The 19,029-nt window shown below is 35.4% G+C and overlaps 1 protein-coding gene across 1 annotated transcript; it reads right to left on the reverse strand.

Annotated features, from left to right (window-relative positions):
- Positions 1 to 3,490: 3,490 nt before the first annotated feature.
- LOC114480726 (carboxypeptidase Z-like) lies at positions 3,491 to 18,068 on the reverse strand. The gene is made up of 11 exons (XM_028475119.1): positions 17,873 to 18,068; positions 17,541 to 17,570; positions 13,590 to 13,964; positions 11,913 to 12,143; positions 10,870 to 11,099; positions 9,239 to 9,400; positions 8,971 to 9,129; positions 7,704 to 7,839; positions 7,300 to 7,439; positions 7,058 to 7,157; positions 3,491 to 4,556 (listed from the first exon to the last, which is right to left on the reverse strand). Exons 1-11 carry the CDS (start codon positions 17,952 to 17,954, stop codon positions 4,195 to 4,197), a joined length of 2,007 nt encoding a protein of 668 aa, XP_028330920.1. The 5' UTR covers positions 17,955 to 18,068; the 3' UTR covers positions 3,491 to 4,194.
- Between the last annotated feature and the right edge of the window lie 961 nt (positions 18,069 to 19,029).

The raw sequence follows: 19,029 nt of genomic DNA on the forward strand, positions 1-19,029 counted from the left end.
AATTACAACTTTATTCTTGGAATGCTACGATTTTTTATTTATTTTTTTAAATGTGGCCCTAATACGCCATCATACAGAACAGTCTTTAAGAAATAATGCGCTTGCTACGTGTTAGCTTTACTTTGCCTTTGTTATTGTGACCAACGTCCATTGTACCCTCAAAGAGTAAAGGCTGTCCGTCCACGTCGTTACTTTGATCCCTTGATGTGAAAAGAGGTTAAAAGCGTTGCAGAAATAAATGAAAACAAATAAACAAGAGTATTATGTCTGCGAACATAAAATAAATGAAGCCCACAGGCTTTACACGACCTCTGACTGCAGTGAAGTGACCCAAACTAAAGCCAGTGTTAAAATAGCATAAAGAAAGTCTTAAATCTTCCATGTACCACCCACATATCGAAACACGAGCGGTGAGTAAAACACGACAAAGCATCTCCTTCTCCAAAGAACTTGTTTTGTTTTTTTTCCAGGTTATGGTTCAGGATCCTAAAGTGGAACCACCTTAACCCAGTTGGAGCTGCTTTTGTCACAGCTGAGAAGGTTCTGAGAGAACAATTGGGGAGGTTTTGTATGCACTCACTGGTATTGACTGGTCCCATTATCTCTGCTTCACGTGTTCGTCCCCCCTCTCGTTTTGCTCAGGGTCTGTAATAAAGAAAGTGGCTTATTGTAACCCACTGGAGGAGATGTCTGCACATGTACAATCGGGTAATTGTTGGCACTTAAACAGCAGGATGGATAAGACCCGACTCTGAGCCATCATTAGGAAATTAAATGATGTTTAGGGTGTTTGACACGTACCATTATGTGACTCACCGCTGAAATCTTTATGATGGCAATGGACACAAATATTTTACAGTGAGAATTAGCATCAGTGGAAAGATAAAAAAAAAAATATTAGACACGTTTTTAAATGCATCACAACTAATGGTTACGTATGGGGAGCAGATTGTGAAGTTGTGCACGCCACGCTTTGCAACATTTAGCAAGAAACCACGTTTAAAAAAAATCTAATCAAACTTTATTTATAAAGTACATTTCGTGCATGAGGCAACACAACGTGTTTCACAGTCAAAAACATGTTGTCTACAATATACAAATTCAGAAAAAAAGCTCAACGTGTACATAAAAATTATCCACATAAAGTAGATCACACAACGCATGCACACAAACATATGTATGTGAATTTTTTTTTTATGTTACTTCTGACCAGATTTACAGCAAAATTTGTGAAATTTGCAATTTAGAATGTCAATTAAGTTAAATCGAAATGTTAAATAATAAATGTAAAGGTAAATCTTAATTCTAGCTGGTACTTCCGATGAATTACCATATTGGCTAAATATTTAGTTTCACCCGTGACATTTAGAGAACATTTAGATTTGAATTTAGATTTAACATTTAGACCTAAATATTTAATATTTAGATGTAGATTTAATATTGAGTGTCATCATCCATACCAATAGGTGGCAGTATATAGCACAATAATCTACATTTATCTATCTATTAATCTGTAAAGCAAGGAATCTGTGTGTGTGTGTGTGTGTGTGTCTCTCAAATATGTCTGCAGTTCAGGGACAGACAGAGCCGAGACTTTCAACATGGCTGCCTTTTGGTTCAAAGGTGTGCAACGTGGGATTTCCTTGGACTGCAATAGTACGGTTGATGAATTATTTCATAGAATTGTCCACCGGAGCGGAGCCAATAGAGTAACTTGTGAAACGTGCGCGAGTGTGTTCGCTTGCTTTGGATGAACCATGTGTGTGTGCGTAATTCAGAATTAAATTTTACATTAGGAATTAAGTGTTTACAAGATCCGTTTAAAGATGATTTAACTTTTAATCTGAATTAAAGAGGAATTAAATCTCCAATATGTAAACATGTAAAAACTTAATTCAGCTTCATCCCAATTTATTAATTTAAATATATGAAAACAATTGTTATCACTCTACACATTTCACAACAAACCTAAACGTCCCTGACGTCCCACCTTCAAACACAACCTCACTTTTGCCATCCATGAAAAAGCTACTTAACCTCCCACTTTTCTATAGCAATACTTCCTATGTTTAACACCGAATTTGGTCATATTTGCACATTAAACTTTAGATTTTATTACATAAACACCTTAGGAAAGAAAAGAAGAGTATAAAAACTAAACTAAATATCTGACAGTGCTTTAGCATTAGCAAAACGTTTGGGAATCAACTTTCACACCATGTGAAATAAATAAAATAAATAAAATAAATAAAATAAATAAAATAAATAAAATAAATAAAATAAATAAATACTGCTGTGACAGTGACACCTGTCAGCACAATGCTGACTAAAAAGTCAATCTAGGGGACATTTATTGAAATGAAATGAGAGCTTTTACTCACCTACAACTGTCATGTGTTTGATGTTAGTACAACAGCAGCTCTGAGCTACTTCTGTTCCTTCCTCATTAGGTAGTTAGTGACTCAGCTGCAGCTGCTCATGGAAACATGGAGAACCAACGAGCAAACAGGCTCTAAAAGACCATTTAACACTTATACAGGTGTATTCTTAACATTATACAAAGACATTTGAATACATCAAATCAGATCAAGTGGAGAGTATTGAGAAAAACAATGAAGAAAATCACATTTTCCATTGACTGAATAGTGGCAAATGTAGTCATTCAACTAAAGCTCTTAAAGCGATCAATGAAATATGTATATTAACCCCTAATCAAATTATTTTTTAGTTTTTAAAACGTTTTTCTGGCTGTTTTTCGGAAACCTGTGCAGATCACTAAAAAAAAATGATTAAATATAAAAAAATATACAGATTTTCTCCTACATTTAACTATAGATAAAATGTCCCTCATCCCTTTATATTTTTAAAGAAAATCATATTTTTTCTCCCTGCACTATAATGCATACTATCATATATTATTGGTTGTAATCCCGAAGGAGTTTTAATGTAGTTCACACACATACTATTGTGTTTTATTTATTGGATTGTTGGTCTGTGTTCATGTGTTCTGTAAAAATGTTGTTAATCCCATAGTTTTTTATCTGTTAACCTTACATAGCTTTCCTTTACCTTTATCTGCTGCCTTCACTATAAATGAGTGGATTCAACTCTAACTTATGTGTTGAAATACTGGTGTGGAGAACATGCAAACTCTACTCAGTGAGGATGCAAACGCAAGATCCATTTATCCATGATCCATTTATTTTAGTTTTTCAAAATATATCTAACAGTGTTTAATTGCATTTGTTTGCATTAAGTTCTAGTCCTTTTAGAAAATACAAATTAAAAACTTTTTTTTTAACATTTATTTTATGATATTTCTACTTTTAAAAACACTTTGTTTATTTTAACAGTAAATAATAAATTGTAGTCTAGTATTCACAACAGCGAGACAAACATATTTTAATGTTGTTGTTGTTGATTGAGTCTGCCATCTAGTGGTCAAAAAGACAATTGTATCACCTGACAGCTTGAAAATAAACAAATATCAGACCATGAGAAGAATTCTCTTTATTATTTTCTGTAGGTTTAAAAAACAAAACAAATGTAAGAAGTGCATAAAGTTCATGTGACGCATAGGTTAATTTGTTCTATGATGTTTTGTTCTGAAGTTATAGACACTCGTGTGCATTTATAAATGTGTGCATGTTGTACGCCACATGTCAAAATCAAGGCCCGGGGGGGCCAATCTGGCCCTTTAGAGCACGTGTGTCAAACTCAATGTGCAGGGGCAAGAACATCCAATTCGACCCGAAGGAGAAAGTAAAAATGACCGAGAAAACATGGATTATTGTGTAAAATCTCCCAATAATCCAGTTGTAGATACCTCAAATTCACCAATTTAACAAAACACCACAATATTTTCAGGAGCTTGCATTTCTCCTTTGTTTATATCACGTGAATGCAGTCATTTTTAATCGCAAATTGTGGAAAGTACTCTCAATTTTGCCACAAATCTTGCAATTTCTCACAAACAATTCCACAAACGTACTCTAAAATACACAAAAATTGGTAGCGAAATCAATACTTCTTGAAGTTAATTGAAAAAGATGGAACAATGATGTTAAAATTTATCAAACTGGTCCGTATTTGGCCCCTGAACTAAAATGAGTTTGACACCCCTGTTGTACACTGATAAATATCCACTGTTATAAGCTTGTTTAGAGAGGCTATGGTTCCTCTTATTAAAGAGCTTCAGTTGTGTTTGAGCAGCCAGGTGGGAGCAGGTCCGCCCGACAGCACAAAGTAGTTCCACCACCACGGCATCTCAGCTCGCTGCTCCCGCTGCTGGCTCAGGTCTACCGCCATCATGGTGTATCGCTCGTACAGGTTGTGTGGGTCGAACCGGTCGTAGGAGCCGAGGGATGGGATGATGTTGTCCTCTTCCTGCTCTGGAGACTCTGGAGGAGCTTTCTTCAGGACAAAGTCCACTCGACCTGCTGTGTGCATGCGTGGGGGGAGGTGGACTTTCTTGGAGGCTCTGGTGTAACCCGGGGCGTAAGCAGAGATGATGTAGATGCCAGGGGTGAGAAGGCGCCAGTAGTCTCCTTCTTCAGCTGCAAGGAAAGGAAATTATACACGTGGGATGTTTGTTTGGCTTTTACGGAAGAGGATTAATTAAGGGCCAATATTGATGGAGAACATGATTTTGGGGCAAATCAAGAATTAAGTCAAAATGTCAAGATTAAAGTAGAAATATAATGTTGAGATTAAAGTTGAAATGTCGAGAATAAAGTAAAAATTTATAAAAAAATTAAAAAAAAAAAAAAAAAACTCAAAAATACAATATTGTGATAAAAGGTTTGCAAATGAAGTCAAATCTACGGAAGCAGATGAGAGCCGACTTTGATTAAGAAAATTATTTTGGACAAATCAAGAATAAAGTCGAAATGTCAAGATTAAAGTAGAAATATAATGTTGAGGCTAAAGTTGAAATTTAGAAAATAAAGTTGAAATATAATGTTGAGAATAAAGTCAAAATGTCAAGATCAAAGTCGAAATGTGGAGATCAAAGTCAAAATGTCAAGATCAAAGTTGAAATTTCAAGATTAAAGTTGAAATTTTGAGAATAAAGTTGAAATATAATGTTGAGAATTAAGTCAAAATGTCGAGATTATAGTTGAAATTTCAAGATTAAAGTTGAAATTTTGAGAATAAAGTTGAAATATAATGTTGAGAATTAAGTCAAAATGTCGAGATTAAAGTTGAAATTTCAAGATTAAAGCTGAAATTTTGAGAATAAAGTTGAAATATAATATTGAGAATTAAGTCAAAATGTTGAGATTAAAGTTGAAATTTCAAGATTAAAGCTGAAATTTTGAGAATAAAGTTGAAATATAATGTCGAGATAGTACAAATTTACAAAATAAACTCAGAATACAATATTGTGATAAAAGTCGAAGGTCTGCTAATAAAGTTGAATCTAAAGAAGCTGACTAGGGCCAATTCACCATATACAACAAATGTCTCCATCAAAACTGGCCCTATTCTGTTTTCATTGCTCGTCTATAACCATTGACGGAGCTGATTGTGGCCACACATACGCAGAGTTAGCGGGGGGAGCATTGCCCCCCCAGTAGTCAAAAGTGTTCATTATGTTTTTCTCAAATTAATTTGAAAAAATACAATTCTTAATATAATGTAAATAATATACAACTATTTTAAATACCATAAAACACAGTGACTGAACAAAATATGTATGAATTCATTTGTTGTTCTTTTAAAAGCAATTATAAAAATGTGACCATTCTCTTCCTTTCAAGGTCACAGGCTTTTATTTAATTAATTTTTTAATATAAAATAGTGTTCTGCGGCTCTGATTCCAACATATTACTTCTAGTTTCATGTCACATATGTTAGTTCTACCTCAGCTGTGTCGTAGAACTTTTCAGTGAAATGGTCTCAAACTTTTGAGACTTTAGGTTGGTTCTTCTTCTCTTGTGCAATTCTTCTACACAATGTAAATAGTGAAGCGACACCGCACCCAACAGTTCATGTGTGGTACTGCAGCATAAATGAAGCAGAAAGCAGCGGCCGGCCTGATTTTATCATGAATTTAGAACATTAAACGACGTGTCGACGCAAATTTTTGTAGTCAACACTATCAATCTCGAGATGGTCTATATATTTAATTCTATTCTATTCTTTTGCCCCCTGGTCAAGAATCTCCAACTCCGCCTATGCCACCTCTTGCAAACTTGACTGTTTTTTCCTTCTGAACAGATTAAGTTTTAGGCTATATACCATAGATATATATAAACACATGACTTACCCTCGCTGTTAGACAATGCGGAGCGAAGTAGCAACGTGGCGGCCATCTTACCTCAGACAGCTGGCCTCGGTCATTGCATCGATGCCAATGGTTCTGATCAATTTTCAACTAATTTTCAAATGGCAAGCAGCAATTTCAACATGTACAAGCATCCTATGTCATACCTACTGTACGTATAATAAGGTTTGTAAATCCGTCAATATTTTCATCGTCAGAATGTCAGAACATCAGTTGTCTGAGGTAAGATGGCCGCCGTTGAGCTACGCTGGTGAATCCCGCTTGCGTCATTTCGTGTTTACATATATCTATGCTTTAGCCAGCTGCGTTCCCTGTTTTTGCCTCTAGCCACGTCCACCATTAAGGGGTCTATGTCTCTTCAAAGCCCTGAAAGAGATTACAACGCTGTGTTTATGAGCTAAAAAAGAAAGAATCTTTATTATCTTTATTAAATCCATGCAACGTCAAAGTATAGTTTAACGCATTCATCGTTTTGTAGTAGATCTGATGTTTCTTGTCGTACGTATATGGTGAATTGGTCCTCGACGGCTTTCGTAGATTTGACTTTATCAGCAAACCTTCGACTTTTATAACAATATTGTATTTTGAGTTCATTGTCGAAATTTTGACTTTAATCTTGTCATTTCGACTTTAATCTCAACATTATATTTCAGCTTTATTCTGGACATTTCAACTTTATTCCCAAACTTTATTCTTGATTTGCACCAATAAAATTGTCCCTAATCCTCTTCCGTACGCCTTGCATGCTTCAGTGATATTAAATGTTACCTGTGGTGACATCATGGCGTATCCCTCTCACTGATATCAGAGCTCCTTTGATCCCGTTTCCTTCCTCGTCTTTAACGACGCCTTTGACTCCACGATGGGCCTGAGGAACACGGGAAGTGTTTGGCTATTTTAGCCTCTCTGGTAAACAATGACCCAGAGGTTTAAGTACCTTAAGTCTTCACTGAGTTTTTCTTTCAAATGTGAGGTATAAATAAATAAATAAATAAATAAAATCATCCTACTGCTTCAATGAACGAGATCAAAGCCTCCTGGTTTTCGTGCCAGCCGATGAAAAGTTCCTCTTCGGGGGGGAATTTCTCACAGCCGAGCTCCACCGTCACTTCAAAGCAGTTGGTGTGAAGGTAGTTAAAGTCCTGCATACCTGAAACAAGACAAAACACAAAAAAAATATTTTGCTTGAAATAATTCTCTTCTCCCACAATGAGTGCTGGAAAACACAGTTTTGTACTTTAGTTGATGTTTAATATGTGTTTCTGATCTTTTTATTGTCCTTCAGTCTACATTTTTTGGAATTCTATGTTCTGTTTGTTCAGTTTGGGGTCCGTACAAAATTAGACCAAGGGCCCTATGTGGCCCCCAGACCACATGTTGCCCATGACTCCTTCAGTTGGTTTTTCCTACTTACTGCCAGCAATGCTGGACCAATCAGCTCCGTTAATGATCCCCTTCTGACGTTTTGCAGCAGACACTCCACAGCGAGCGTTCTCATTGGCCATCCTTTCATGGGTACGGGAATAAATCATTGAAATTATTTTGAAAACCTGTGAAAAGAAAGAAAAAAACAAGGAAGAAAAATATAGGGAAAGTACTTTAGAGGGAACCAAATGTTGAAATTACTGGCAGCTTTTCTTAGAAATAAAAACTGATGGAACTCTGCTGCCTGAATGATTCCCTTTCAAAATAAAAGCAGAAAATATATTTGCTGCAACATATTTGGATCCCAATTCTTCCAGTTGAAAAGCCCTGCTCTATAGTGTGTGGTGTGTAATATTATCTGTATCATTTTAACCTGTAAAATTCATAATATATAAAATTCATAAACAATAAGCCATGCAGTTAATCTGATTACAACTAATATCCTACTTTTATGGTAATTTAACTTTTGTTTTTTATCAATCGTCTATATCATTTAGAAATACTTTGACTAATTGTTATATAGTCATCTCTGATTTAAGTAGGTTTCATTTATATATAATGCATGGAGTTATTGCAGTCCACAAATCAAACACAGAAAATGACAGAAAAATACACAAAAAACAGCAACAATACACAAATTGACTTAAAAAAAAATTTAAACACAAAAAGGACAAAAATTACTAACAAAAGAAAAACAAAAAGCACAATGTGACTCAATTACATGGTGACAACAAATATGTAAAAAAATATACAAATGACAACGCACAAAATGCTTCTCAAATATACAAAATAACAACAAAAATAAACAGTGACTAATAATACACAAAACTACAGAAAAATTGTAAATACGCAATAGGACAACAATAATAAACAAAAGAAAAACTAAAATACACAAAATGACTACAAATATACATGATTACTCGATAAACACACAAGAAGTCTACAGATAAATAAATTAAAACTATATAAAACAACAACAAAATCACAGAAAAATGCACTAAACGACAAGGAAAATACACAAAATTAGTCTAAACAACATTAAAACAAGAAAACAAGAGGAAGGAATATACCAAATTACAACAAAATACACAAAATGATAACTGAAATGTATAAAAATTCACACACAAACCCTTGTAATTTCCTGTAATAGTGCTCAGGTGTGTCATTATTATTCAAAATGCTGACGTGAATGTTGATCATGTGACCCTCAGACCCTTTTTGTGGCCCCTCTATGGCGCAGAGGAATAAGTGGTTACCTTTTCGTCTGGTGTCGGGGAGAACATGTTGTGTTTCAGAGGATGTTTGGACAGGTCGTAGGGATAGGACACCAGCAGCTCTCCACCATGGAAGTTAGCAGAGACCACAAAGGGGATGGAGCGGATCCACTTCATCACTGCGTAGGTCTCTGGTGCAACCTGCAGCAGACACAGACTCTTATTAGAGATGCAACTGTTTGAGTTCATTCCCATTGAATATGTTGGTTATTAAGTGACCTACATACATGGATACGGACTCATACGGTACCTTACCAAACCAGTAATGATCTGGGATTGGGATGTGGTCGGTGCGGTGGCCCTTCATCCTGCGACGGTTGTAAACGATGGACGTCAGGTCGGGGAAGTTCCTGTTCAGGTCGATGTTTTGCGCGTTGTTTCGGCCGATGTTCCAAGAATTATATCCATAGCCCTAAATGATGGGAAAAAAATGTAAATCTAAAATAATAAATCAAGAGGGTGTAAATAAAGGGTTTTAATAAATGATGGTGGTCACACAAGTGGACATATGAATATTATTCCTTATATATTTATTATTTATAATTACAAAACTCCTTTTAGGGACGTTGATATCTGGCATTTTATCGGATGTACTTTGGCGCTATCTAGTGGCAAAGTACTTACAATTTTACGGTCAGATTCACAGTTTTGATTAGTTTTTTTTATTAAATCAGAAAAGACCACACAGTATGAACATTATGAATGTGATTTACGAATTATCGCTTGTTGCCTTTCAAATCTGGAAAAAACAGAAAAATAATGATATCTCATCCAGTATCATAGTTATTTGTGTGATTTAAAAAAATAATAATTTTAATGGAGCTACATATGAATTTATGTAGTGTCTTTAGAAGTTCAACTTGATCTGGCACAGGAAGAAAATATGTTTTATTGTACAAATAAATATTCAATCTGCCACTAATATTAAATTGTATGACGAACAACAACAAATATCAGAATTAGATAAAACATTAAATTATGCAAAGCTAAATATGGATTCCATGTGTAAGATGAATTACATTTTACATTAATTAATATGATAAAATCATTTCACTCGTACCTAAAAATTCTTATTATTAATAATATCATGAATCATTTTTTAAACTTTGAATATTGCATTATATATTATACAATATAAGTACTGTGATATTTATAATTGTGTTCTATTCTATTAAAACCAAAGCTACGATGCTATATATTTAATGTGACGAATGTAAAAATCTTCAGTTAAGTTTTAAATTATTAGAATTAAAGACTGATTTTGTTTTTGCAGTAATCTTGTAAGAAGGTATAGACATTAACAGGATAAAGAATCATGTGATTATACAAACCAATGAGCAGCAAAACTGGCATTCTATCCAATTGCGATTTGAATTTCAACAATTAGGATTACAGAGTAATTAAACCCCCAAAACTATTTTTTCTGCTGAAAACAAATGTATTTGTGTATGAAGTAGTGTTGTTTATATATTCTTGACAATGTAGTCAAAGTATTTGGTATATTTTGTTGTAAAAATGTGAGAGTGACTGCCCTCTATGGGTTGAAACCCAGCTATTACAATCAAATTTTGCTATTGGCTGAGAATGGTGGTTTGTGACGTTTTGGTGGCTTCTTACTTCACTGTTAGCCCCGCCCCCTCCTATAAAAACTAGCACCTGTGGACTCTGTAAAATGTGATGAGTAGGTTGGATTGAGATAACTGTGAATAGAGCGGTATAATGAGTATTGAGTAGCTAGTTAGCATAGCATAGATATGTTCTTTAGAGATTTCATAGTATCTCTAAAGAACGTATCTTTAGATAGGCGTGTCTTAACCACTCCAGAAGCCCCACCCACAGAATTTGATTACTCTTTAAATTGTGCCATGTGTGCCTTCTCACCTCCTCATCGTCACCAAAGTTGTTGTCATTGGCTCCTGCTACAGCCACCTCGTATCCATCAGGGTTCATGGAGGGCAGGATGTGGATGCGGGTGGTGTTCACCAGCGTCTGGATGCGTTCGTTTCCGAGCAGGTACTCGGAGCACAAATGCTGAGCCAGATAGATGAGCAGCTGTCGCCCTAGGGCTTCATTCCCGTGCATGTTGCCAATGTATTTCATCTCTGGCTCAACTGCAGATGAAACAAAACAGAGGTTTTCACAGATTTATTCTAAAAAATACAATTCTTAATATAATGTACATAATATACAAATATTTTAAGTGCCATAAAACTAGGGATGTCCCGATACAACTTTTTCATTTCCGATATGATACCAATCTCGCAGCTTTGCATATTGGCCGATATTGATTCGATCTGATATCAGCATAAATCATACATACTTTTATTACTTTTTTTTTTTTTTTGACCCACTTATAATTAACCACGTGGTTACATAAATTTTAACCTTCAACATCATATCTACAGTATTCTACAATTGAATAAAATAAATAAGAAATGAATTGATGGAAGAACAAAATAAATAAAAAATCGGAAATTTGAATCTGATAGTCGTTTTCAGGCTGATATCGGACCGATATCTGGACACCCCTACATAAAACACAGTATACATGACTTCATTTGCTTAAGATTGTGTAATGTGTTTGTTGAAGTATACGTTTTCAGTGAAATGGTCCCAGACTTTTGAGACTTTAGGTTGGTTCTTCTTCTGTAGCGTAATTCTTCTCACAATGTAAATGGTGAAGTGACAATGTGCTGGCCTGAGTTTATCGTGAATTTACATTTAACGATGCCTCAACGCATATTTTTGGAGTCAACCTTATCAATTATGTTACTAATCATTTTTGCATTATTGTATATATTACACACATTGTGGTTGGTGAGACTGTCTATATATTTAATTGCAGTTATTCTTTTGCCCCCCCTGGCAAGAATTTCAAACTCCGCCTATAGACTGGACTGAAAAAGAAGAGTAGCTGTACTCACGGAGCTCGTGCTCTCCGGGGTTGTTGGAGAACTCAATCACCAGCAGCTCCCTGCCCTCCAGGCTGCGGCCTATGCTGTAGGTTCTGCTGATGTTGGAGCATTTCTCCTCGATCCTCTTCAGGATGCTGACCATCTGAGTGTGGGAGTGATAGGAGAACTTCATGGTGGTGGCCGGCTCCTCCGGAAGAGGAACTTCCATCGTGTAATCGTAATCATCTTCTTGCTCTGCTTCTGAGAGAAACCATCACAGACTAAGATTATCTTGTTGCTCCGTACTATAACATAGCGAAATAAAAAACGCATATTGGAATATTTGTTGTTTTGTCCTCGGAGCTGTTCAATTAAAAGATCCAGGTTTTGTTGTGCAAAAACAACCTGAAACTTGCATAAAGATGTTACGTAAAAAGTCCAGCAACCACCGTGGCTTTGTTGACATCACAAAAATGTTCCTGTGCTCTTTGACAACTTTGAGTAAGAGTTTCAAAGAAATGCATCGTGCAGGTGGTGGCAAAATCACTGATCTGCATCCCTTCATAAGCTGCTTGATTAAGGGCGTCATAACACTTTAGTGGAATCTCTGAACCTTCATTTTACAGGAAACTTTGAAAGATCTCATTTTTCTTCCAAATGTCTTCCTAAATCATCTTCTGGATGCCAAAACTTAATGCAGGGTTCTAATCAAGGTTATATGAAACTTTATTTTTTCCCCATGCTTTGATGGACCACCCTACTATATAACCTAAATAGTACATCATATATTGTGGCTAAAATAAAGTTGTGTTTTAGTCAAAAGACAATGACTGTAAACATGCTGTCAAAATGAACACTCTTTTGGACCAAGTTGAGAAAATAAGAGACTTTCTGGATTTACTTCTTTCCTGCAGACTTAAAAAAACTCAATCTGCTTCTTTTTTGTCCTTCCTGCTCTCATCTGGTCCACACATGAAGACTCTGAGTGTCGGCTGGACATCTTTTCTGTCCTTTGAAGCCTTTGGTTTCTTTAGGAATTCACAGTTGCTCTTTTGAGAATGTGTCTAAAGTTCTTGCGGTGGATTAAGGTGGCGTCTCCCCAAAGAAAACAGATGCTACTAACTAAAAAACAGGATGGAGTGAAGAGTGAGGATAGACACGGGAAAAGTAGGCTTTTGCGATTTAAAATCGAGGCATGTGTGCAAAACAGATGAAAACGGGTGGTTCCAGCAACATTAATTTTGTCTTCTTTTTGAACAGTATGTTAAGTTGAGGTTTTGTTTATTCAGACAAGGTTTTTCAGGATTTTTTTTATCTCCCGACATGTTTCGACTGTGAACCGTCATGTCTTCGCCTTTGATGATTCCTTTGAAGTTTCACTTGACTTCCATGTCATAGTTCCAGCAAGATTCATTTTGTTTTATTTTGAACAGTATGTTCCAAAGGTACGTTTTAACCGTACTGTTTAAAAAAGAAGACAAAATTAATCTAGCTGGAACTATTACATGGAAGTCAAGTGAAACTTCAAAGGAATCATCAAAGGCGGATCAGCAGAGGTTGTTTGACAAAGACTGGTAGTTGACAGTCGAAACATGTCGGTAGATAAACATTCTTGAAAAACCTCTCTGGATAAACAAAACCTCAACTTAACATAGATGAAGAAGATGAAAATTCAAAGTAGAAACCTGAAGCCAACTCTGTTCTCACCTTTGAGGCCTTCCAGTGGATTGTGACATCCCTCTTCGTCACTGGCAAAGAAACGATCACAGTCTAGGAAGTAGGGCCATGCCATCTCTATCTCCTCAAAGGTGTAGCTGCATTTTCTGCGCACGGCCTCACAGGTGCTCAGACATGGCTTCAGAACCTTCCCATTGTTGCAGCGTGGGGCCAACACGGAGCAGCCCAGCATTCGGATCTCCACGTGGCACTCCTGGCCGAGCAGAGATTCAGCCACGCTGATGAGGAGATACTCAGCTCCGGATTCTGCATCATCTCGGGTCTTGTGGCCGAGGATGTTTGGGAACATGGTCTGAGAGTAGGCCATGTCCTCGCAGTAGGACATCATCATGTCGCTGCATTTGGCTGGAAAAGGAAACAAAAGGGAATACTGTGGAATAGTTGGAATTTTATTAAGAAACTTTTCAATCAAAAATGCATATCTTCAATCAAAGAAAAAAAGTGTTTTTTTTGTCTTTGAATGAAAAGTTTTTTTTTTTTTTTATTTAAGTCATGTTTTCTGTATTGGGGCCATATTATTGGTGGTACATTTGTATCCTTATTATTTAATAAAAAAAAAATAAAACATTTCAATCAAAGAAGAAGAAAAAAAAGTGTTCAAATACACTTATTTGGGTCTCAATATTTATTTTGCATTGAACACTTTTTTTTGATTGAAAAGTTTGGTTTTTTGTAGTTCAGGGGCCAAATACGGAGCAGCTTGATATCAAGTGGGCCACAAATTTTAGGCGGGAAAATTGGTAATTTCAAGATTACTGTGCCCTAGTTTTGCACTTCTATATGTATACATAAAATACTAAATATGTAAGAACTGACAATATCCAAACTAAATTCTGTGATCAATTTCTAGTTAATTAAGGGAAATTTATTTAATAAATTAAGGGAAAATTTAAGAATTTTGTAAGAATTTTGAGCTTTTTTTCAACAGCTTAACATTAAAAAGGTCCTGCAATCATGTGATATACGCACCGGGAAAACTGTGAGCTCCTGCAAATATTGTTGAGTTTCATTTACACAATAATTCCTGCCCAGATAGCACGCATACGTCTCGCCAATGTCGGCCTCAGATCGTCGTCAGCATTCTACTCCTAATGCATCATTTTGTGTGTCTTTTCCCCCCCAAAATCGGTGATACCACTTGTAAAATGTAGTAGAACTGTAAAATGTCACTTCTATGAAGCTGTTTTTATGCTGGGGCTCTTTTGGTTATGCTGCTGAAAATACATGTATGATCAAAAACTGTGTCTCTTCTTTATTTTGCCCACACATAATAAGCTATTTAGTGGTAGTATATTGTTTTGTTGTTTGTGTTTGTTGTTGTTGTTGTTGTTGTGGTATTGCCATATTCCTATCAGATTTAGGTAAATACTCGACTATGGATATGGAGAGATTTATAATAATTGAATGATCCGCGACGTCTGTCCAATGAGCAAACGCTCTCCATAATACAGCTCGCCGATGCAACTTTATTCATCATGCCGACGTCGGCAAGATGTATGTGTGCTATCAGGGTGTTTTCTGTGTCATTTTTACGTTCACCCGCAGGCTGAATTGGATGCTGCAAAGGGCCGTGTGTTTGACACATCCAATTCGACCAGCAGGAGAAAGTCCAAAAAAATGACATCGAAAACAATGAACCACTGTGTAAATCATCAACTATTTCAGTTGTAAGTGTCTCAGTCTCTCCAAACACACAAATTCAATGAAACTGGCTCACAGTCACACGACGACAGTCATATTTAATCTCAAATTAATAGAACTCAAATTATTCCAGAATATTTCCCCAAATTAAATTAAAATTGGTCACAAATTCAATAAAAGAAGCTTCTGCAGGGATTATCGGTCACTTATTGCTTGGATATTGTCGGTGCCTCACAGACTTTGCATCATTTATACGTTCAAGTGCAAACTAGGGCACATTATTGATGAATTTGCTAATTTTCCCAGTTTAAAATCTGAGCCCCACTTGAGATGAAACTGCTTCGTAATTTGTAAAATTATTTTGACATGTGATGATTTAATGTGCCACCCCAAGAATTTCACTGTCACCCCCAATGAAAATGTTCTGGCGGCGCCACTGTTCCACTTTGAAAGGAAATGAATGTGCATCCGCCTCTTAATCACATGCTGTTCAGGATCACCCTCCATCATGTCGTCCTAAACGTTTCCATTATCTGTGGAAATTAGAATTTGAATTATTCATGCTTCATTGATCATCTAAAAATATTCCACTTTCATAGCTTTTAGGGAAGATATCATTAAGGTGATGCCACCCCTGGCCGTATAAGACGGACTCAAATCAACTCCTGTTGGAATAAATGGATGGGTGCGGTGGACTGGGGACAAAAATTCAGGCATTTTCTGTCAGTGGACACCACGTAGAAGCCGTTATTAAGTCAGTGATGCTCAACATGTGGTTTTTTATGTCTTCATTGTTATTATTCCCCAGAAACCCAAAGTGGAAACTTTGAACCCCTTTATAACTTCTTTTGTTCCATTTATCCCCCTTTTCAAACAGTTCTGACACTTTTTTCAGGCTTGAGCTGGATTTTGCCAATAAATATATATTTATTTATTTTTTGTATTTTTGGTCAAGTTCTTATTTGACACTTGTATCCAATTTTTGTCCTTTCTTTAATTTTTTGGCCACTTTTCTGCCAAATAAGCTATTTTTTCCTAATAAATATAACTTTTGTCCTTTTCCCCCTACATTTAGCCTCTTTTTATTACACATGTTTTTCCCTTTTTCACTATTGTTTGCCACATTTTGCCAATTTAAGCTAACCTTTGCCATTATGTACCACCTGGTTCATCTTTATTTGTCCATTGTTTGGCCATTCTTGACTGCTTTTGGCCAATTTTAGTCACTTTTTCAGACTTTAGCTACCTTTTGCCAATAAATATCCCTTTTTTTTCTCCTATTTTTTGTTCATTTTTTCAAGTTCTTTTTTGACATTTTTATCCAATTTTTTTTTTTGTCCTTTTTTAATTTTTAACATTTACTTGAATTATATAGAGCTTTATGCCTACACTGAAGTAGTTCCAAAGCACTTTACACATAAGCTGCCATGCAAAGGGCTAGTCAACCACTGGGAACCCCCTACCTCTCAATCAGAAGACGACTCCTTTACCACCTGAGCCATGGTCGCCCTATATGTTATGTCGAAATACATTAAACCCTGAATTATTTACCTTTATTATCATTATTACATACATATATTATTACATTTAAATATATGTACGCACCTCGAGGCTAAAGTGTCATTAAACCTGTAATGATGGAAACATGTGAATAAAGTTCCTTTTCTTAACACCACTAATGTAAAAAGAATATATACAAAACTAATACTAATATAATTATTTTCCTTTATTGTATCTGACTTGGGACTTCAACACTTAAACACAAATTAGCACCGAACGCTGAATATATAGTTATCACTGTTTATCACCTGTTAACGCGCGTTAACCGTACAGTTGGTGGTTCGAGTCCAGCCAGGGCCTAAGCATGTTTTTTAACGGGCATGCAGGTAATTTTTAAAAATTTCTTTTTAAATTAAGGTTAATGTTGAATTTATAATTTCACTATAGAATTTGCTTTTTAAAGATGTATTGAGAGTTCTTTTCACAATTTGCAAATTAAAAATGGCCGCATTTGTGTGATATAAACAAAGGAAAACTGAAAGCTCCCAAAAATATTGTCGAGTTTATTAAACTGGTGAATTTGAAATCACCACAACTGGTATTTGGTAATGTACACAATCTATCATTTTTACTTCCTCCTGTGGGCCGAATTAGATGCTCAAAAGGGCCGGATTTGGCCCCCGGACCTTGAGTTTGACACAGGTGACTAAAGCATGAAAGTCTAACAAACAAAAAAAGGCGGTTAGAGAATAAAAGCTGCTTTATTTTTGTGTTACTTACGGGTTTCTTCCACCGTTAGTTTACAAAGTCCTGCCAAAAGACACATGTGTACATATTAGCTGACACTAGGGGGCAGAATAATACCTTTAAATACCACAATGTTTGGTGAGATGTCACTCTCACCCACTTAAAAAAAAAAAAAAAAACAAGGATACTGCACATGCTTTCAAAGAGTAAACATCAAAACAGATTAAAAATATGCCTATTTATGTTTATTTCGGACATGCAAACAGTATTAGAACACTATCCACAGCAAACCTACAGCAACAAGTCCACATGCGCATGAAAGAGAAATATGAAAGTGAATTATTTGGGTGTTTGTTTGTGTTTACCTTTATATCTGGGGTCACACCTTGGAGGGGCGCCCCACACCAGCTCCATCAGCTCCATCAGCAGCAGCAGGACCAGCAGCATGACGCCCTTTATTCTGACCCAAATATTCCCTTTCGATGTGGCACCTCGTGCACACAGACAGTGTGTGTGTGTGTGTGTGTGTGTGTGGTGTGTGTGTGTGGGTGTGTGTTTGTCTGTGGGTGTGTGTCTGTGTGTGTGTGTGTGTGTGTGTGTGTGTGTGTGTGTGTGTGTGTGGTGTGTGTTGTGTGTGTGTGGTAGATTTCTCATGAAAAAAAACAAAAAAAAACCTCCTGAACTTCCCTCACAGAGACTTTATGAGCAACAATACGACCAACGATCAAGTTACAGACGGAGAAAACATGTTGGAGGTGAAGTGAGGATAATATGGAAGCCATTCCCGCCACTAAAAAAATATAAACAAAAAACTAGGAAAAGGAAAATAAAAAATATATATATAAAATCTCAGTATCTCATAATTATGACTAAAATGTTTTTTTAATTATTTATTTTACTTTTCCTAGTTTTTTAGTATCTCATAATTATGACTTAGTATCTCGGTATTGTTATTATTATTATTATTATATTATTATTATTATTATTATTATTATTATTATTATTTTACTTTTTCTAGTTTTTGTTTTTTCTTAGTATCTCATACTATCTCATAATTATGACTTAGAAAAGTAAAATAAAAGTATATGAAAAATATCATAATTATGAGATACCATCTCATCACTTAGTATGTCATATTTGTGACTTAGTATTTTAATTATGATTTACCATAGTAAAGTATGAGGCTCTAACTATCTCATAATTATGAGTGAGTATCTCGTAATTATGACTTAGATGTATTATTATTAATAATAATTTTTGTTTTGTTTTTTTCTTAGTATCTCATACTAGCTCATAATTGACTTCGAAAAGTAAATTAAAAAATTATATGAAAAATCTCATAATTATGACTTAGTATCTAGTAAATATGTCTTAGATTTTTAATTATTATTACTAAACTTTCCCTAGTTTTTGTTTTTACTTAATAGCTCATACTATCTCATAACTATGACTTAGAAATATTATTATTTTATTATTATTATTATTATTATTATTATTATATTAATAACTTTTCCTAGTTTTT

Source organism: Gouania willdenowi, chromosome 18 (assembly GCF_900634775.1).
Source record: "Gouania willdenowi chromosome 18, fGouWil2.1, whole genome shotgun sequence".
NCBI lineage: Eukaryota > Metazoa > Chordata > Actinopteri > Blenniiformes > Gobiesocidae > Gouania > Gouania willdenowi.